Source organism: Dermacentor albipictus, chromosome 4, assembly GCF_038994185.2.
Source record: "Dermacentor albipictus isolate Rhodes 1998 colony chromosome 4, USDA_Dalb.pri_finalv2, whole genome shotgun sequence".
NCBI classification, from domain to species: Eukaryota; Metazoa; Arthropoda; class Arachnida; order Ixodida; family Ixodidae; genus Dermacentor; species Dermacentor albipictus.
In genome coordinates, this window is record NC_091824.1 from 147,350,671 (window position 1) to 147,373,754 (window position 23,084).

Genomic DNA, 23,084 nt, shown 5'->3' on the forward strand with positions numbered 1-23,084 from the left:
AGGGCTAACTATGCCATGCCTTAGTTTTCGCTACGTATATCCTGGCATAGTCGAGCTAAGCCACTGCCAATTCTTTTTAATGTCGCCTCTCGCCTTATAATAATTAAATTAAATTGTGGGGTCTCTGTAATTGGGGGACTCTAGAATTTTTCGACCACCTGCGGTTCTTTAACGTGGACCTAAATTTAAGTACACGAGTGTTATCACATTTCGCCCCCATCGAAATGCGGCCGCGTGGCCCGGATTCGATCGTGCGACCTCGTGCTCAGCAGCCAAACACCATAGCCACTAAGCAACCACGGCGGGTCTCGTCTTCTGTGAACTGTTCAGCACAACGTCAAATGTTCATCTCGCGACTTCTCCTTGTATACACATCTAAGGGCAACACAGGACGATCAGTGACAAACATAGCTCGCGTGACATGGCGCGTGACTTGTGAAAGCACAATCGCAGGACATCGTACATGCGTGGAACCGACTAAAGAACGAGCAATTAATAGCTAAACCAAAGGATGTCAACTAGTTTCTGCCTGTTGGCTATGTTGAAAGACATGATTTCGGCACGATACCTGTCTTGCGTAATATTAATTTTACATTGCTTCATAGGATCGAATAAACAGAACAGCGCAAGGCTGAAACAGAAAAATAAGATGAGAGTAGGTATACTATATGATCTACCTCCTCTATTGCACCGCAAAGCATAATTGGGTATCTGAACTCCATTATGAGCCAACATGGCAAATATGACATAATGTATAACCATCAAATCGTACAAGCGTTAAAATAAAAAAAAATATGGCCTGCGTAGTATGCTCTTGCTGGAACTCGTACTTCATTTCTACGTAACTGCAGAGAGGAGAAAAAGAAATGGATAATAGCAACATATTCTCGGATTCACGAGAAATTCATTGCGGTTAAATCGCAAGGGCTGTCTTTATACATGGAAAAGCCCCGTGCAGCTGCGTTTCTATATATATATATATATATATATATATATATATATATATATATATATATATATATATGTGTGTGTGTGTTCTATAGATACATGTCAATATTTATGTACTTATTTAGGCAGCTATGGCACTGGTGGGATCTACTTGTACATACATATTATATATGGACAATATATATTTATATCCGTTATTTACGTTATCATTACGTAAAAACATACAAAACAAAAGGATCTGGTGCCAACACCGTGTCTGAGTAGTTTCGCAACTGTACGGCAGAGCAGCACGACAGAGGGCAAGCCCTATACTAACATGCGAATAAATCAATACCAAGCAAAATTCAAGGTGCCACCACTCAGAGAAGACCACTCTCAAAGACCACCACTCAAAGAAGCATCTCGCTGGCATTGCTTTTACTGCTGAAGCTGGCTTTGCACGCAAAGCGAAACCGGAACATGCGCTGCGCAGTGCAGCGTATCAACATCAGAAAACGAGTTTTTACTAGCCTATGGCGATCAATGTTTCACCGGGTCAGTCCTACCACAAAAGCGTGCACTGAACAGACGAGTGCCCCCAATAATCCTTGAGGCGGTGTCCTGGTGGTATTTTGCCGGTCGCGTGGTGGTATTTCGCCGGTCGCGTGGTGGTATTTTGCCGGTCGCGAATTCCCCTATGGAGTCGTGACAAGGGGTGATGCAACGGCGCAGCCTATTAAAGGCTACCTTGGTGGCCAATCAGAATCTCTTTCACACCTGTTTCTCCGCCGTGAGTTAGCGGGATAAGAAAAGAAAGTACTTAGAGGGAACTCCATTGCTTCGCGATTTCGTGATGCTTTTCAAGCATCCGCAGATTCTTATCTATAATGTCTCTGTTTTCGTGCTTCCCTGCGAGTAGAGACACCTTGTTTGCTTTAGGATAGGATAACACCGTGGTGTGTCATACATACAAAAAAAGGGGATCTGTGAATATGTCTGTGAAGACGGGAGACGTATACTGCGAGATGCCTTGGGCCCAAAATAGTAATGTAATGTAACGTATTTAATTAATTGGTTAATTAAAACACCCGTCCTGCTTGGCGGGCTGTATGGATTAAAATTCTCGCACAAGCGATGCATTAGGAAAAGAAATAAAAACAGCAATAATATCGCGAATGAACAATAAAGAGCCGTTGTCTGCAGATTAAAATGACTGAGGCACATGCTCCGATTTGTTAATTATGCTGTCCGGAGAAACGCAGACACCAGTTCTCAAGGCCTGCGATCTTGAAAACTAAGCTCTTGAAATTTTCGGGTGAAAGCTACAAATGTTTCACAATGTCTAGTGGCTCAGCCCCGTTATTAAGCCGAGTGGGCGATTAGAAGCTGCGCGCAGATTTCGTGCAGATGTGATTATTGAGAGGAAAAAAACTTGAAACATTAGTCGGTTCCAGCCATTCTTGTGGCACGTGTTCGCACGACAGGCTAACTGTTTTCGTACTATTGTACCGGGGAGCACGTGCTTTCATTTGTTCTTTATGCGATTGCTCTCGCAAACGGGCGAGCGGTGACTGCCACAACGGAGCTGCGGCGTAGACAGACCAACGACTATACCAACTATTGACTCCATGCGCCCAGAAGGTATAGCTGAATATACATAGCGAATCGGGCCGATATAAAGCAAAACAGCACAATATGGCCTAAATTATGGTTCACCAAGAAAGCGCTATAGATCCCATCGGCTGTCCGCCTAATGAAGAGCACTAGGAGCAAACTTAAAGCTATGTTCCTACTACGTAATTGTTATAATCCTCAGAAATGAGCTGCTTTCCCGCAAATGTTGTGAAACCAATGAAAGTAATTTACAACTGCAATAATTATATCGCCAATTTTCATTATCATGATCTGTCGTTTTTATTTTATTCATTGAAATGAATAGTATGAGAAGTTGGCGCCTTTACGGCGGCACCAGCTACTCCTTGTCGCTCAGCAAAGGAAACAGACATGCGCAAAAAGGGAGGGTAATGACACAAAATCTGGCACTCAGCAGAACACTAGATAAATAATACAGTCCCACAGTGCATGAAACGCAAAGTTTTGTGCATGTGTACAGTACACATAAGCGTATATAAAGTCGGAAATTTTGATTTGTGTATAAGTTTAAATGAAACTCATCCTTTTATGTCCATATCGTATAGGTCCTACACTTTTTAAAAGTAGAGTTTTTAGCTTGAACAGTGATTTGATTCTACCTCACTATTTGCAGCCATTCAAAGGAGAACAGGCAGAAGGAAACACTGATCGATCAGCTCTCACAGGCGTGCTTAAACTACCGTGAAGTGTGTCTTTTTACTTAACACAAGATTATGGAAAGTGTGTTGGTATTGCCATGGCATATTCTATACTTGAGCTTAGAAAAAGTACTGCCGCAGTGTGGCTAGCTTCAAGCTTGAAAAGAGAGTTTGCGACGTCGGCTGATAGCTCGCAGCAGCGCCACGACAAGTCAACCCTGTGCTAGATCGTCATCGGGGTGTATTTTTAAGCCAACCGAGCAGCTGGTTTTGCACAGTTCCGACGCGCTGTCAGTGGCCACCACCTCTTCCTGCGAGGCCTTCACGCCCCGCGAGTTTCCGCTCCGCCCTCGGGCAGCGGCCACTACACTTCCGCCCGTGCCTTGTTTCCACTCCGGCTTCCCTCTTCCGGGGCTGTCAGCACATCACCGCTTCCGCCCGTGAGCGCAGATCGAAGTGGCCGAAAAAAAAAAGAATGCAAACTCCCCTTTCCCATTTACTTCTAAACTTCCCTTCAACATGTCGACGCACCCTTGCCCTTTCGCTCCTGGCCCTCTCTCGTTTTTGATCGAAAGTTTCACTGCTCGCACTGAGGACGAGGCACATGTGGGTGGCGTGGCAGGACCGCACGAGCCGTTCGGATATTTTTAGTACGACACGAAGTTGCGTGCTCGTTTGCAGATCGCCATTTGGGCGCGGCGTTTCCATTTTATAGTACTTCTTCCTGTACTAACACTAAAGACATTGTTCTTTGTTCAGCGAACTACTCTACTTTCTCCTTATTCCCTAATTTCGTTGCAAATTAACGCACACAATCAGCCAGATATAGTTGAAAATGATGTTCTTGCCTGTCTATGTTGTTTTCCCTTTCAAGCTTAGAAGTTAGCAAAAGGTACCTGCGATCTGCCTGTTACACCTTTATTAACAGCGTCCATATGCCCATAAGTGGCCGAGAGCTAAACAATGTCAGACATAAGCAAACATGGAATCGCTAGCTATCGTTAAAACTGCCAACGTAATATTTACAATATAAATTTTGTTATTAACATGTCGCTACTCACATAAATCGTCAATACTTCACTTGAGGAAGTGAAAGCAATTTATACAATGATCTTCACAGTTAAAACAAAAAGAAAAGCTTTCTTAGGAAGCAAACAGTAAAATTAAAGTCGTGTTTTAATACAAGTGGCATATGCAAAATTAATGATGTGCCGTAACACTTTACCTCCCGGCTCGTCCATTTCCTTTTGATCGGTCTATTTCTTGCTTCACTTCGAACGTAACCTATCTCTCATGGCATCGCTATCGAAATTCTTTAAGGCCACCTCTCATGCGCAATCATTAAGCTACAAGATCAGAAGTCTTGGGACATGCCTGTTTCTTCATTCCTTCATAAATTTTGCAAAAGTCTGCGCCTCACAACGCAAGTTGTCTTTCCTCTGGGCACAAGATCTTTCGGGGCAGCATTTTCCAGCGCATAAACTATGTTCGTTTTAGTGCCTTTTCGGACTCAATGTCCGTTATCATTGGTATTGGAATTCATTCCTGTCTGAAGCAGAAAAGGTAAGCCTAATTATCCCGGTGCAGCCTAAAGATTGATGCAGGTGGTAGTATATAGCATGCATACCGACTTATGAGAAAGTCGATATGTACGCTGCGTGTTGCATGTAGTCAGCTGACAGAAATGCGATAGGGACATGTTACACCAGGGATTACATAAAAGAAACTAGAACTAAAAGGCAGCTGACATACAAGAAATAAAACTCACAAAACATCCATGTGATGGTACATATATATATATATATATACTAAATACGAGAAAAAGAACTGTCGGGTTGCGAAAAAGGGCCCTAATTCGTGGTTCTCTTGGTGCAGCCGTCGTAGCATGTAATTCCCATTAGCGTGCGGGCTATGGTCCCAAGTACTAATCCTCACGGTAGCCAAGTAGCAAGATAAGAGATGTGATCGGTCGTTACATCGCATCGTTATTACCTGCTTCAGTAAGAACGCGCAAGCTCCAGCAAATATCGCCCGTCTGGGCGCAACGAACGGTGCACTTGGAGAGTGCTTAAAGGGGTTGGGACACCAAATTTTGAGGCTATAAAAAGCATGTTGTAGGCTGCTTCGGTATGCAAGGACACCCCGAACGAGGTATCGGACGCTGCAAACATTTCAAAATAATTTTAATTCAGCTCCAAAAAGTCATTAAAAACTCCTTCTCGTAGTCGAGACCCATCGCTAGCGCGGCAGCTACTACGTCATAGAGGAGGAACGAAAATATTGACGTCATAGCACACCAGCACAAAAACGTGACGTATGATGAGTAGCGATGAAATGCCGATTACGGAGCCTGCTGAGCCGAGCGACCGAGCATAGCCTCCACTATGACCGAGCTACAGGCATATAGAAACCCTTTCTTAATGCAAAGAAGGGGTAGGGCGTGCAGACACGGACACAGGAGGAGAGAAGTGGACAACACGAACGCCGCACGGCGGCCCGCGAACGGCAAACTGCGTGCGGCGAGTTGCCGTGCCGACGGGCCTTTGCACGTTTGAGTGTAAAACAGTAGCCGGCCGACTCCGAAAGGGACCAGGATATGCGGCGTTCGTGTTGTCCGCTTCTCTCCTTGCATAGTCGCATAGTTCGGCAGCTCGGAGCGGTCTGTCCTTCGCTTGGCCTTTCACAATGTGAAGGCCCGTCCACGTTTCCGGCACGGAAACTCGCCACACGCCGTTTGCCGTTCGGGGGCCCCCGTGCGACGGCGGTTTTGCTTGCGAACGGCGAGATTTCCTAGCCGTAGAGAGCACGGGCCCGGGACCCATTTGTGCGGCAGCCGTACGGCGAAGCGGCCAATCAGCGTCCGAGGAGTGGTCACTCTGTGCACCGACGGCAGCTTCACCGCCTCTGATCGTTCGGCGCCGCCGATATCGTGGCTAGGCCTTTTCCGGTTCACTTCGAAGCTAACGCTAACGGCGCTTCGGAATGAATCACCGACTCTCACAAGCCGCATCAATTTCTTACCGTTGTTGTCGCTCTTCGCAATAATTATAATAATCGCGATATGCACTTCGAATCGCCAGTTGACCTCTGCTGGCAGAGCACGCGTATGCGCGAGCAGACGACGCAGCATAGTTTTACGTCACTATTTTTTGTGGCCCACGTGACCAAGCCATGTTGCGTTTCCTCCTCTGTGACGTCATAGCATCCCCCGGAGCCCAGAAACCGAAACCGAAATCGCTCTGTATAATAATGCGATTATTAAATTATTTATCGGATATATATGAATCCCGCTGTGTGTACCGTGCTCCCTGAAGCATGACGCAACGTTTGAATCAACAAACGCATGAACGAAAATTTTGATGTCTCCACCCCTTTAAGTGCTTCAAACTAGTGCCATGTCGAAGAACTTGTTTCAATGAAACGACGATTTTGCAATGTCAAGGAGCCACTCAAATGGTGGCGTTAAATTTGCAGCTTCAGCGCAAGAAACGTGCGCCGCTTGCACTATAGTGGTGCAAGCCTGGAGTCAACAGCGGAGCTTCGGATAACCTAGCTGTTAAAGTGGCTTGCCTAAACTGTTTGTAGGTATTGCGAGGTTATGCTAGGTTTCGCTGACTTGTTGGTAGGCTTGGCTAAGTCGTTTCTAAGATTTGCGAGCTTATGGTAGTCTTGGATAAGTTGTTTATATGTTTCGAGAGGTTATGCTAGGTTTTGCTAAGTTGTCTCGGCAGGCTTGACACTGGAAGTTTTCGAGCAATCGCAGGCCGGGATCGCTTTCTCGGCGACGTCGAGCATTTAGGCGCCGACTGTCGCGTTCCCTGGTCTTAAACTCGGGATCCTCAACTCGGCGTCGCCTCTTCTCAGCCGCAGCTTCGCCGCGGTGTTCCGGATCAGCTCGGGGGTGACGCATCGCTCCTCACTTGGCACTACGGCGCTGTTCCTGGTAAGCCGCTTCTTCATCGGGTTTCCGGACTTTCTTCAGTCTTCCCATGGCAGCAGCACGTACGCACGGAGTAGAGCAGGCGAGAGGTGTGTAGCCACGCCGGCTGTTCCGAGCTTTTACTCGCCTGTGACGTCACGACTCCCCCCTACGCGCGCGGGGTGCGAGGAGGTTACACGGCTCGGTGCTCTCGCAGGTGCACTCGGTTGCTAGGCAACGCGAAGCGGCGCACAGCTGGGCTGAGTTTTCTTGTAACGGTCCACGGTGGAAATAAAAGCTTAAACAGCTCTGGCACATAAGCCCAGATCAGGACCACATTAACATTTCTTTACACAACAACAATAACACTACCGTTCCAGATATTCACTGTGCTTCTACTTTCAGTACTTATTTTTCTTTTATATTCCCCACAAAACATCAGCCTGATCTGCCGGATGTATCAGCGCTAAACTACCAATACATGTCAGCAATATACATAACAGTTGAAGGGGTTGCATGCCTGATAAATAACCTCAAGCTAACTACATCCTGTGGCGTTGAAGACATTGATTCTAAAATTCTGAAAAACACCGTCGTAGCATCTAGTAAGATTCTGTCCCACATCTACAGCCAAACTTTAGAGGCTGCTGTGCTGCCTTCAGACTGGAAGATAGCAAAGGTCATACTCATATATAAGTCACGTAATAAAAACGCACCGGAAAACTACCGTCCGATATCATTAACATCTATATGCTGCAAAATGCCAGAACATGTAATTAAATCAAATGCGTAGGGTCGCCTGGAAGCCAACAAATTTTTCTTTTCCAATCAACACGGATTTCAGAGAAACTCCTCTTTTGAGATGCAATTATCAGAATTCACAACTAATTTGCATACTAAAATGGAAGATGGTCTTCAAACTGATTGCGCTTTTCTAGACTTTTCAAGAACGTTTGACCTCGTAAGACATTGCGGTTTGACTTTGAAGTTATCTGCTCTTAAATTAGATTCTCATACACTAACATGGATTGGCAATTTCCTTTCTAATCGTCAGCAATTCGCAGCAGTTAATAATTTTTCCTCTCCTCTTTCGCACGTTACTTCAGGCGTACCACAAGGCAGCGTTCTTGGACCATTACTATTTCTGATATGCATCAATGACTTAGCGAATGACATTTCCTCGCACGTGTGAATTTTCAAGAAGACTGCATTCTTTATCGTTCCATCAAGCGTGCTGATAATCATACTTGAAACAGAACAGCGCGGTTATGACGGGGACAAGCAGGGAGAAACGACATGGACGAGCATCCGTGTTATTTCTCCCTGCTTGTCCTCGTCATAACCATGCTGTTCTATTTCAAATATGGCTTACCAACTCGCCCAAACGTCCGTTTTAACGATAATCATACAATCCTCAAAAACGTTCTAGAACCTATTTCTCTTTTGTGTAACACTTGGCTTATGAAGCCTAACGTTCCTAAATGTAAAAATTATCTCTTTTAGCCGCAAGCATACTACACCTACGTTTCTTTATCACATAAATAACATCACTATTTTGCATCATACTCAATATAAATATCTTGGTGTTAACCTAACTTCGACTCTCTCATGGTCACCGCACATTGCATACATATGCGACAATGCTTCGAGATCATTCGGGTACACAAGACATAATATACATAATTTTGCTACAGACATTCGTAAACTAGCTTATCTAACGTTTGGTCGACCTACGCTTGAATACGCCGCATCTGTCAGCGCGTTTTATTTCACGTTGTTATGACTATAACAAAAGCATAACGCAGATTAAACTCGACCTCTCACTACAGCTCTTGCATGATCGTCGTGATATAGACCTTCCATCATTATTACATAAGTAAGTCCATAATACAGCGCCATCAGTTCTGCCTCTTAAAACTCCTTATTACAGGTCACACCAGTTGTACAATCAATTCAAGTTCAAGGGTGTTTTCGCATTACACCCACATCAAAATGCGGCTGCCGTTGCCGGGATTCAATTCCGCGACCTCGTGCTCAGCAGCTGAACACCCTAGCCACTGAGCAATCACGGCGGGTAGGCCATGGAATATTGTTCTAAAATATCATGAATGAAGTGGGATATCTCTCAAATACTTCTTTTATTTTGAAATGCTTTTCATCCCTACACGGTCGTGTAACAAATTTGTTATGAAACCTATGATGACACAATATTATGCGCTCGATGGGAGTTGCTTTTGAGTCCTATTTGCGCTATGTGTAAGTGGGGAGAGAACATTCAGGCAAACATGTAAAAGGTGAAGTGAAACAGGTGATAAAGAAACACACGTTTCTCCTGGTTCCTACGAGCTCGTTTTGTGTTTTTCATTTGTGTTTTGTTCTCGCCGTTGAGGAAAGCTTTTTTGCTAACCCTGCATTTATCTCTCTAGTATTAGCCTACATGTATGTCAGTCTCATCACAAAATACATCTCATGCCAAAGCCCACGCTTTTTCCTTCAGTCTCGAAGGCCGGTGAAATCCGACCCTTCAATGAGGTTCTAGCGTACTGGCCAAACTGCACCGACTATCGGAAAGACGCAACTGCGCCATTGTATCCGGACTCGTAAAGTCTTAATCGATTTTAAATTTCCATTTCCTCGACAAGATGGAAACTAAGTTATTAGAAGCCCGTATACAAATAGGCGGGGGTTATAGCAGGCAGCCACAGCCGTTGAGACATATTGAGAGTGTCGATAGTTGATATTGATTAATTTCTCTCTGTAGTGGGGCCAAATTAATTAAACGAGGATAGCAGATGTGCGCACTGTGGACAGACGCGCCTGTGTGTGCACCGAGCCTGTGTCCAAGTGCACTTGTCAAATTCCTCCGTTCTCATTTACATATTGCGGCCCCGTTATAGCAGGGATGTGCTGCAGCCTTTATATAAGGACCCGTGCTTAATCTGCTCAGGCCTGCATTCAACTTTACTCGGAAAATAACTGCCAGTTAGCTTAGTGAATTGAGTCCATGATCTACTTCTAGATGACAGCGTCAGTCATTTCCGTGCACTTACTTCCTAGTGCGTCGTCTTCCAGACTGCCTGTTACGAGCTGGCGAAGCTCGAACGTCATTAGGCAGGAAAGGTCAAAAACAGGAAATGCTGCGCGAGACCGTCCATCAGTGCATTATGTATGCATTTTAAGTCGCGCGAATGGAGTCACTGGCTAAAGTCTCTCTTTTCCTTCTAAAGGTTTCACAAGGATTACTTAGGAGAGTTTAAAAACACGTTTGAGATCGTAAACTTCGCTGTCCGGACATAGCAAATGATGATGCGTTCGCCAAGTCTTTCCTACAGCAGAATTTCGAATTTCCGGACATATGGAGGATTCAGGCCATGCTATATATATATATATATATATATATATATATATATATATATATATATATATATATATATATATATATATATATATGCACCCATCCCATTTACATTGTGTCGGCTGCGGCGAAGCAACCTGTGAATGCCAAATTATTTTCTGTGTGCATCGAAACACATCGAAGCACATCGAAAATAAGTGCTTGTTGTCTCGTGGCTAACTGGATGCGTTTATGCAAAAGTACAGAGCTAAGAAGCATGCGTCCGTAATTAGCATGTTTGATTGTCAACACCCGTCAAAATAATATGGAAGGAAAATATGCGAGTGCGCACTTTGGTTACGTTATGAATTTGTAGTATACGCTAGTCAGAAGAGGGGGATACTATTTGTGCCTGCGAATGCAACCTAGTGCAGCACGGACTTAGCGAAACATGTCTATAACAGCTCTTCGTGTGACGAACCGTTCTCGTACTAGCCGTTACTCTTTGTGGGATTAGTCACTAAGCTTTCCATATCAAAAGTATTGCTACAAAGCTTTTAAACGCTCTATTTGTTTTTGGTTTACTGGTGCTACGCATATATGTCTTAATTTCTCTACACTTCTGGTGCCTTTGCCCAGTCTGACTTATCGAACGCCCTAGTGAAAGTAGACAAGCAGCAGCGGCAATCTGAATTGAATTGAATTCTGAGGTATTACGTGGCAAAACCATGATTTGCTCATGAGGCATGCCCTAGGGGGGGGACTCCGTATTAATTTACACCACCAGGGGATCTTTAACGTGCCCCCAATACATGGGAGTCGGGCGCTCTTGCATTACGCCCCATAGAAAAGCGGTCGCCGTGGCCAAAATTTCATCCCACGACCTCATGCTTAGCCGCGCAACACCACAGCCGCTAAGCCGCCGCGGCGGGTTGTTACAATTTGTGTGTGTCCATATATTATCGAGCTCAATACTATAGTTGCAACACGTGAGCCATGTCGGCGTCTGCAGCTACACTATCGAGAAAAATGTATAGAGGGTGTCGTAATTTGAGCAATGTTCATACCCCCAGTTTTCTGTTGCCCGCTTTCTTCGCGGAACGATGACGAAGCACGCTGGGCTAAGGGCTGCTCTGTGGGCCACTGGGTCAGTGCTCCGCGAAGAAGGCAGACAGCGTAAATCACGGGGGTATGGGCATCTCTGGAATGGCGAAACCCAGTCCAATTTTTTCTCGAAAACGTATCAACACGCGAGCTGACACTCGCGTGTTGCACTTCATATTGTGTGCGTTTGTACCTGTCGCCCAAGTCACCAATCTTGACAATTCAGATGTGTTAAATTTTTTAGTTGTAATGAATGCTTGAAAAAATTGCTGAAATATGCAAAAGCTGCTTTCAAAACCACAATTTGCCTAGACTATAATAAACTGAAATCAACACAGCGGCTAAATATTTCGTCAATGCTTAAAAAATGCGTTATTAGTTCGCGAAAACAAAAGCCAGCTCTTCGCTAAGTGCTGGCTTTTCAGGTGCTCTTAAGACGAGCCGTTGACCTTCTTTGTTTTACTCACTCGACAGCACCTTATACGCTAATTTATTGAACTGCCCATAACCATTTATAGGAGGTCAACAGAAACTGTCACAAAGCAGATTATAAAGAAAATAAATGCTTTGCATCTGTAAGTGTACCTGGAAATTAAATGTGTAACCATGAACTGTAAACTTTTATTGCAAACACAACCTTTTATCACTCCATCGCCTGCATGCCGCTTTCCTGGCTATCCGCATATGCAAATAGTTTGCATAGCGAAATCGAAATGCTGGGCAGACTTTTAATTGAAAGGAACGCTTATTTCCATGTTGACTCGCCCTGTTGGAGCTCAGAGTACTCGGCAAACAGTGTTTGTGGGAGTCGAAGTTCGTGACACTGGAATGCGTGGTGGCTTCGTTGGATTGTTCCCCTCGTTTCGTACTTTCGCAAACATCCAATAGAATGTCCAAGAAATTGCATGCGTCACAATAACTGGAAGAGGGCCCCATTACATAGCTGGCTCGAGTTTTTCTATTCAGTTTTGACGACCTAGTTTGAGACACTATTGTTGCCGCCTCCTGCTTATCAATTGGCGGTGTTTGTGGACTCTTGGCTCAAGAGATGACGCTTCAGATGTTACACAATACGACCATGTGTCTGCAAGGAGCTTTCCAGCCGAGATCGCAGCGATTGTGCTTAGAAACTCCAACAATTGACCTGGATCCGGCTTTAGTGCGGTTTTTCTTCTTAATACGATTGATAAATATATGTGAGGTTTCTTGAACTCCAGAGAGAGAGAGAGGAGAGGGGAAAGGCAGGGAGGTTAATCAGAGAGAAAGATCCGGTTTGCTACCCTACGCTGGGGAGCGAGAGGAGGGGGAGGTAAAGTGGTAACAAAGTAGAGATAAAGAAAGAAAGGAGCATAGACACACAATCACAATCGGTCACTGCCACCGAATACTGTCATCGCACAGCACAATGACACTCCAAAAATGAACTCCAAAAATAAACTGTGCTCATGCGGATGAACCAGGAGTGGTCAGAGCGTGTTCTGAGAAGTCAATAAACAAATTTCTGCGAAATTTGTCAATAGCAGAAATGGATACGTAACAGGTTAGAACTATAGTGATTTAGTGTGTTGCCTCTTGCGGACGATGTTTCATGACCACCTCACGCAAAGAAGGCGCGACATCTTTCCCACAGTGCGTAATGATGTCGCACTAGAGACGCCAACTGCACCTTTTTCGTTCGCTTTTTGATGACGTTCTTGAGGTATTTTTGTTTTTCTTCGAGTGTTGGAGGCGATAAATTTTTCTGAACATCGTCACCAACATGCAAGTGTGGGAGAGCTCAGCGGTCGGCAATTTCATTAGAACTTCAGTAGTACTCCGTTTCTGCGTATACATTCTTCCCGGTGTTGTTCAACTCCGTCATGAATTATGAATTAGCATCTCACCTGCCGAGCCAAGAGAAACGAACATACGTACTCTCGTTCCTCCTAAAATTAACAGTTAAAACATAACATAATTATCATGCCAGGGTACACGTCTTTCAAGGGAATATTTGAGTAGCGTTAAACTTATCTCTCCTTAAGCGTTTACGATATTATTGAGTGTACATTAACTATTTATCACAGTGAATTTTTGAGTAAAAAAGTGGTTTTGCACTGAAGCTACACTATGAGAGGTGCTATAAAGTGTAGGACTTCAAATTAGGTTGAGCATGCATGATTTAAACTTTCACGGTATGCGAAAACGCTAGTGTACTGAGACGTACACAAGCGTTTACGCATTCCGCTCTCATTTTAACGAGACCGCATAGGCTAAGCAATCGTAACCGCGATCTTGCACACAGAATTACTACGCTTAAACACTATGTCGAATTAGCCACCCTCCCTTACATAGTTTTGTCGAAAGTCTATAGGCAGTCTATAGACATGTGTCTATAAAGTCTATAGACGGTCTATAGATATTTCTTGAGACTAGTCTATACACATTTTGTAGACTTATGGCCTAACACTTTTTAGAGACTTGTCTATAATATATCTGAGTCTATAGGCTTTCTATAGACTAACGAAAGTTCCCGTTTGTAGTGAATTGTCTGCAGAATGTCTTTAGACGAAAGTGTATAGGGTTATACAGTTCTATTTTTGTAGACTGACTATTTTGTAGACTATTTTTGTATGTCTATAAAAATTTATTGCATCCAGCATGCATATGGGAACGTGCCTGAGGAATTTATTATTATTTGTTTTGAGCACATAAACACATATACACACGTATTAGCAAAGGGAAAGCGAGGGGCAGGCTGGCAACTGCCGCCGGAAGGGGCACAACGCCTGCCTACTCTTCTGAAGGGAGGTGACAGCAACACAGAAACAGAGGATAGGAAGGAGGGGAGGAAAACGGAAAGAGGAAAGGAGAGCAACAGGACACTGCAACAGGACAAATCTAAAGACTTAGGTAGAACTCAGCATCCGGAATTAAAGTGACGCCGCGTCGAACAGCCTCCACAATTATCAACCACATCCATGGCTAGTTCGCTATGCGGCTAATTGTGTTCTCCACGATGAGACGCCAAGTAAACTGTACACAGAAAATCATGCATGCGGACGGAAGCAGTCAAAAAATTTCAAATGCGTATAGCCGCGTATCTTTATGTAATGCTGCATGAGTATTTGTGTACAAGCACATTTAAGAAATATTCTGCGATCTACAAGTTAGCTTAGATTTTGTTTAGATATGGCGTCAAAAAAATTTTAAATGTATGTTATGCATGCGCATCTGTTGCTTCTCATCTGCACTTATGCATTATTGTCAACAGCTTACTAATGCTCCTGAACCAGCTGAAATCTCATATGTTGCGCAAACAGAAAAAAAATTGCAGGTGTCTGCAGGTGTGTGTGTGTGTGTGTGTGTGTGTGTGTGTGTGTGTGTGTGTGTGTGTGTGTGTGTGTGTGTGTGTGTGTGTGTGTGTGTGTGTGTGTGTGTGTGTGTGTGTGTGTGTGTGTGTGTGTGTGTGTGTGTGTGTGTGTGTGTGCGCGCGCGCGCACGAAATTTCACGTCAAGGCACTGGTTTCACATTAAAGCATTATGATCGACATTTGTATCAATCTGTGTCCAATTAATTTCCACTTCATGGGTCAATGCTTTGCTGTGCAGCAGACGAAGCCTTCCGGACATTGAGGTTCGACTGCACGTACACAAGTTCTTGCACACGACCCCTGTGAGCCTGTTGCATAGCTTGGCGTGCACATTTCCAAACTCGGACCAGTTTCTCTCACATGCTGCAGAAGAAGAGGGAATCTGCTGTACGCGACAGCTGAGGGGGCTCAAGGGTTGGTTCAATGAAGCAAAGTTCTTGCCACCACATGACTGATCAGTAACCAAATAAATCATCAGTAACAAATAATCAAATCATCAAATAATCAGTAACAAAGAATCAGTAAGGATAAATGGAGACATTACGGAATTTTGTCTACAGGTAATCTATAGGGCTGAAGTATAGAAAAAGAAAGAAGCATCAAATCGACTTTTTTCTATATACCGCTTATAAAATGGCAGTAGACTAAAAGAAATAAAAACCTTATTAATTTTTGTGTATAGACAATCTATAAAGATGGAGTAGACAAAAATTATCAACACCTTATCGACTCTCGTGTATAGACAGTCTATAGACAAGTATAGACAAGAAGGAACAATAGAGACCGATCGGCATTTTTCTAAACGTAGTCTATAGAGCGAAAGCAGACAAAAAGAAACAAACAGCTCATCAACTTCTGCCTATGGACAATCTATAAACCGGGAGCAGACGAAAAGAAATAGAAACCTCATCGACTCTCATCTATAGACAGTCTATAGACAAAGAACGGACAAGAATATATAGAGACTCTATCGGATTTCGTCTATAGATGGTCTATGGAGGGAAATAGACAAAAAGAAACAAACACTTCATCGACTTTTTTCTATAGACCATCTATAGAGTGCGACTAGGCAACAAGAAATAGAAGCATTATCGACTCTTGTCTATACACAGTCTATGACAAGGAATGGACCAAAATAAACAGAGACTGTATAGATTTTCGTCTGTAGGAAGTCTATAGAGGGGAAGTAGACAAAACGAAACAAACACGCTCGATTAGCCCACTGAGCTAATCCAGCGCCTTCTAGGTAGAATGCCTGTGCGCTCTGGTTTATGTCATCATTCTACTTGGACCAAAAATATCCATTGCCAAGCCAGGCGTCACGAAAGCGGTGACGTCAAAACCACCGCGACCGCACTCGGGAGCGTGCCCATTAGATTCTATGGTGTTCGGGCAAGGCAGCGTGACGTCACTTATCGAAGTACACCGGCCTTGCGCTGTCTAGGATGTCTTGGCCAAGCGCCTCAACGTGTTCACTTGCCTGCGAGAAGTTCATAACTATAAGGACCGCTCAGCGGCATTAAATTGGCCATCAATGCTTACGCATTCACTACTCATAAGAAGTGCTTAGGTGTCCACGGAATATTTTTGTTGCTTTCAGACCATACTGGTCGCAATTTAAAGTGTCAAGAACGTATTACCTATTACTTCCGTAAGTGTCATCTATATTATTTAGCTTGAACTTCATAATAGGGCATATAGCTGTTTCGAACCTCCTTCCTCACCTTGAAAAAGAAATTGTTAATCTTTTTGTCCAAGTTCAGTACATATGTCGAACGAATTATTTTCTTTCTATTTTCAATGTCCTACGTACCTTGCTTGAATGGCTGTCCACAAGCACTGTCAAATCTCTCATTTGCATTTTCCAAGTACAACCTGGGTTCGTTTCAACCAATTTAAGAGCATTGTACGAAGCAAAGGTAAATAAGAACGTGAGCAGAGCTTCCTTCATGATATTTTTTTTTAAGTTATATATGCGCTTGCACGACTGTTATTAGGTTTACTACAACGCGAATGCTACTTATTGTTAGTTAAAGCGAGAAGGCAAGCTTAGCATCCGCCGCATTGAGGCACTTGCGCCGTATCGCCTGCGCCCGTGTAAACAGTGTACGCTAAATTTTAAATAAGTTGGACTACACAAATAAGCACTCATTCTCATTCCTTCTTAGTATACTATGACGTGATAGCCGAAACGCACTTTCCTTTCCCTGTATATAACTTCTATGCAATGTGTCCACAAAACACGAAAAAATGTGGTCGCATACCGCTGAGAACGGAACACCTTCGGTGTGGACAAATTCCAAGCACGCAAGCTCCCCGGCGAGGCCCAAATTGAATTGAAACTATATGAGACGGAAGGAAGGTGCAGGTTGGGCAAAAAAAAAAAAACAGACTCATAAAGCAAGTATCGATTTCTTGCTCGCGGTGCTGCTGCCGAAAATGCCTGCGGCCCCGTGAAGAAGGCGACTCACCTAAATTTGCGGCGCAGTCAAGCCTCGCATCAGCCTCCCTGCTACGCGTCGGTTGCCTGTTTTCTGGGGATACTGCAGCCACTGTCACTTACCTGTATCCACTTCGTTTAGTGTCTGCTTCGTGAATATTTTCTTTCTTTTTTCGGCACGTGGTGTGGGGAAAATGTAGGTCAGGTCTACCCATTGCATCGAACCCGCCTGCCGTCTCTCAAGCTGAGTCGACTGGGTGCAGCAGAAACTCAGCGACAGCTGCTACATGCCTGAGCAGGTTTCTTATTTCAGGTGAAGTGCGAGTATTTCTGGCACGCAGAGTGAACTGTGTTATTCGGAGGGAGTAACATAATAAAGGACTTCGATCTGTGGCAGTGTAGTTTCCGCCAAAGTTTTGTTCTTTTAAACATATTTATATTTATCCTTCCATGTTTGACGTTATCTTCTGAAGCCGTTCGGGAAAGTTTACTTAAAGCAGTTGACACAAAGCTTCACCTAATTATTTCGACAACTGCGCGCCAACATACGCATGATCGCACGTCGTTACAAAACTGCGCACGTTACCTTTCATGCTAGGGGACCTACACAAAACATACAAGAAAGTTCAGATTTCAAAGCAGCTGCTGCGTTGCGTAACTTCCAGGACTTGCACTTATCACATAGACTCTTGTTTGCCCAGTCCAATGAACCTTCCAAGCGTACTTTTCCAACCCTGCTGAAGTTTTGTTTTCCTTCGCGAAGTGACTGTAGGAAAACATGGAAGGCTGATAAGAAATGTCTTCCCTGTGCTAACAGTGAAAAGAAAAATCCATTTGCAGAAACAGTTCCGGGGGATCCCTGAAGCTAGGTTTCTAGTGACAAATTCCTTTTTACGTGGCTTAATACGTGGCTGTCATACGGGATAGCAATGGAGCAACGTCTGTAGTGCTTTCTTTAGGGGGATCGCAGTGTGGATACATTTCCTTGAAGAAAAAAGAAAGCACTCAAGTCATACTGACACGAATGAAAAACAGAACATGATACATCGTAATACTGATCACGTACAAGTATTACATGAACAGTTTTTCATCTCGTCGTCTCTTGATTGTGAGTGTCTATTCTCGGTGTTCATGCATTTTAATAAAAGCTTATGGTTGTAACGTATAAACCTCTTGCTCAACTGGAGCACGGTCTTGTTTTTCTTTTTCTATGCTGGTTTTGTGTTTGAACATTCAGTAAAGCGAGCAATTCAAGCAGGTCCTTTATAAGTATCACGCATATAAGTCTCGACTACACGAATGTGTGCAAGATGACCACTTGAGGCCTAGTGGGAAGAAAAGAAAGCTGGTTCTCAATAACGCCTTTGTGCTACCAAGAGATCTCCAGCCCATTGTAAGTTTCTTTCGTCTTTAGGTCAGCATACAAATTCTTTTTGAGTACTTGCTTTCGCTGGAAATAAATTACGCTCTGATAGAGAGAGATGCAAATGAAAGGAAGGCAGGGAGGTTAACCAGACTTAAAACGTCCGGTTTGCTACCCTGCACTAGGGGAAGGGAAAGGGGAAATAAAGACGGAAAGAAGAGCGTGACAAAAATGAAAGCATGAGAAAAAAAAATATGAGAAGGGACGAAATGGAGTCATTAGAGTCTTTCTCGTGATTTTACGCTCTGATAAAATCACGAGCTTAAGACGGGTCTGATATTATGTTCATATATTGACAGCAAGGGTTCAACTTCATGCGCACTGACCACTGAAATGTCGAGTGGTACACGGGGCGCAAGCGCTTACTCTATAACAAAGAATCTAATTATTCGTAATGTTCGCGATGGTTTGCATGCACTATAATTTATTGACGAATAAAAAGAACTTATGTGTAGATTAGTATTACCATAATAGTTGCGTCTCATCTTTAGTTCAAGCGCTTGTTTAACAATCCGAGGCAGGGTCACAGGCACAGCACAGTTAAAAAAGCGATCAGATACGTAGGGTAGTTTTGCTGGCTTCTTTTGATGAACGCAGGCGTTCTAAATTCAGGTATTCATTAATTAGTTTTATAGATGAGTACAATCTAAATACGTTCTTTTATCCTCCATGGTAGGAAGTGCCGCCATTCCGGAAGTACGCAAAAAAAATTATTGATACAAACTTGCGCTTCCTCTAATTTCTACAAAGATGGAGAGATAAAAATAATGTGTACGAATTGCGTACAACAAGCAAGCTTTAGGATCGATATAGGCCTACGTCGAGGTGGGTGCAATGCGCAGTACCAAGCGTTTTTATTTTAACAAATTTGAAACAACGTTTTGACGCTTAGTTCTGGCTAAAAATATGGCGCAGCATAACATTTCCTTCTCCGAATTGTTCAGTAAAAATTTACGCTTCTACTTTTACTGTTGTAAACAAAAAGAAAAGAAAGAAATGCTGCTACCATATACATTGAAAATGTAGATAAGACGTGCTAAGTGATGCAATATCTTTAACTGAGCAACTTCTACCGAATCGCTTCCTAACGGATAATGTAATTTTATTTTATTTAACGTTTTTGTTGTTTGCTATGTTTTCTAGTTTGGCCGGTGTTGGTCGAACGCCGTGGTACGAAACTAATTTCATAGTCCGGTCAGTGCGCCGCTTGCTCAGCGTGCGTTCTCGCCCGCGGTGGCACCATGGGCCTCACTGTTGTTTGAAATAACACTACTGCTTGCATACAAAGATGGAGTTTGAAGCATGGCACACATTCCATAGAGGTTCTTTCACATCAAGCATGATTGAGCGCATAAAGGAGAAAAATAAAGTGATATCTGCATTTCAATTTGTACGCGGGGGGCGCAAAGGTGCCTTCGTAAGCACAGCTTGCAAGAGCCACTTGGTAGCTTACAGGAACACGTGAACTCCACTCTACAAGCCACTCCACTCCACAAGCCGTAAATTAAATTTTCGGCTTGTCGTACCCTCAATTTCATTTCAGCGACCCAAAAGTGGTGTCCCTGAGGCAGCTTGCACTCTTGGGTTGAATTAAATGCCGCACATGCGTCACAATTTTCCTGAAGAAATAATAATAGAAAGTGTCTTCATTCTCCGTGGATTCTGTGTTTTGGGACATTTCTTGTCAGAGACTGAATTGTAACCTTTCATTTCTAGAGAATGCAATTTTTTTTCCATTTATTATATGTTGTTTTGGTGGTATGCCTTAAACTTTGTAAAGCGAACTTGCAGTCTTTCAGAACACCCACTTTCCTACCCGAATTAAGTTTCTTTATGGAGTACGTTGTAATTTTTTTTTCTTTTATTTCTGTTCTGTTGCATTATTCTTTTTGTTTTCATTGCGGGACTGCTCTTTTAACGAGTCGCTCTAAGATTCCTGTTGTTCATTTTTTAAAAGTATCGCACTTCTTTAGCCTACTTATAGAAAATGCACTGCATGAAGCAATGTGAAAAAAAACCGAGAGATCACGTTTGACGAAACCATCATACCTAGCCAAAGACACTGCAGCTACCCTGAAGGCTCTTGCTAAAGCATATTGATGCGAAAGCATCAAGTGGTTCATTGAACGCGATTGCCGGCGTCTGTAGCAGCGAATCGGCACCTATATATATTCCCATCGACTGCGACGCCACGTCACCTGCGCGCATCGACGGGGCAGGGCGGGTGAAAGCGCACACTTGCTGCCATGCTTGCGCGCCAGGTGTTGCGTGAGGGGAGAGGTCATCGCTGCGACGCCACGTCAGCCTCGCTCTTGGAACCTCGCGTTATCCACTCAAGCTCTCGCCTGCGTATCAACTTCGGCTCGGTAATCACTATAAAGAAACTATGTATAAAGAGACAGAATAGGGTCTAAAGGAAAAAAAACGTTGGCGTTGGCGAGTTTCGAACTTACGACCCCACACTCAGTGGCTTACCGAGTGGCTTACCCACTTGGCTACACCAGCGTCATCTAGATAGCAGGCCTGTGCACTCTGCTTTATGACATCATGGTGTATGGACCAAACTTTGCATTATCAAGCCCGGCGTGTCGAAAGTGGCGACGCGGAAATTACCGCGGCTTACGCGGGAGCGTTCCCGGCCTTGTGCTACCTAGAGAGCGTTGGTCAAGCGTCTCAACGCGCTGGCTCGCCCGCGAGGAGTTCATAACTTGGAGAACCGCTTAGCAGCGTCCGAATGGACATCAATGCTTTCGCATTCTCAACTCATAAAACGTGCTTAGGGGTCCTCGGACATTTTTTGCTTCTGAATGTCTTGCCTTTCTTAGTGTTAATTTCAGTTAGATTCTGCATTCGTACTGGCGAGTGCGCTCTGGACTCTGGTGTCCGCAGGTTCTTTTTTTTTGTGCTTCTGGCTTTTTGCTTTGCTATACGGTCAAACAGTGAAGAGAAACATCACAGGCAGCGTGGATGATGTGTCAGCGTAATATTGCATCGGTATTTCAATAAGGTGAAAAAAATACAGACATACAACAATGCCACTAGCTCGACACTCAATCTACGAAGTATGCTAAGGCTGATGTGGAGGCCTTGATGGACACCGGGTGTGTTATCGTTCTATCTAGGGCCGTTCGTGCACGTTAAAATCTTCACGAGGCTCTGCTTTTGATGGTAATGCACCATGGTGCACAAGCTCAGAGCTGCGCTAGTAAGCCTTCTCCTACTACGATTGCGTCATCGCTACCATTCAATCGTGACACTCCTACATAAATTTTATTCGCGCGCTCCAGCACCCGCCTAAGTGAATTGCATTTAGACTCTGATAGGTATGACAGGCGTTGCGAAGCAATTGGCTGCACATTTCTCTTGTCTAGTCAGACCCGAGGCTTGGCTGCTGCCACTCAACATTAGTGCAACACTTCATCGTTGACACATTAAGCGAGGCCTGAGGCAGTGCCTTCCTGCTATATTATTCACCTGATTTATCATACAGGAAAATCAATTCGAAACACGTGCATAACCTGGAGTAGCACGTCAGGCGAACAGCCAGGCTAACATCCCCAGTATACCATTAAGATTTGTTTCTCTTTCTCTCTCTCTGCACTTGCATAACGTGTAACCTGTCTATTACGTGGTAAATGTTTGTCTGGCACGCCTAATGCTACGCTGTGGAATAGCTAGTACTATTCTGGAATGTACCCTGGAGCGTATGAGGAAATAATGATATAAACGTTGGCCCTTCCCTTTACAAGAATACAATGTTTTCTTTGACCGACAATTTTAGGTTTCGTTTCTTTTAATAGTCTTTGTCCTCGGTTCGTCGTACTTGGAAAGTGCTGGCCACAATTGTTGCCTCTGACTTGGTGTCATTTTTTTCGAGATTAGGAGCAAGTATTCTCGCTGTCCAGCTAGCTGTGCATTGAACGTCGAATGAAATGCTTTTCGGACAATGTTTCTTCTTTTTATTGTGATAAGGTCGCATGACATTAGTAGAGTGAAATGCGGCTTTCTGACGCTGGTTTTTAGGTGCTCCGTTAAAGAAAGTCGGTACGTGGTAAGGACGAACGGCCGTTTTTCTTTTTCAGAGACGGTAACTTTTGTATACGCCTAACATCCAAACACCTTCCAACCGAGGAACTTTGAAATTCGCAAAAAAAATTCCACATGCCCAAGACACTAGGAGAGAAAATGGGTTAGGGAAGTAGGAAGACCAGTCTCTTTTATTTTCATTTATTATCTTTTTATTTTTGCCCTGAGCACACATCTTTTGTAAGTTACATATGCTTTTATTAACGATCG

General features: G+C 43.8%; 1 protein-coding gene across 1 annotated transcript in view; it reads left to right on the forward strand.

The window, feature by feature from the left end:
- The first annotated feature begins 7,192 nt into the window (after positions 1-7,192).
- Positions 7,193-23,084, forward strand: part of LOC135902182 (hemicentin-2-like) — a 602,016-nt gene continuing 586,124 nt past the window's right edge. The window contains exon 1 of the mRNA XM_070537724.1: positions 7,193-7,247. Within this exon, the coding sequence (XP_070393825.1) occupies positions 7,208-7,247 (40 nt within the window). The 5' untranslated portion in view covers positions 7,193-7,207. The remainder of the gene's footprint in view (positions 7,248-23,084) is intronic.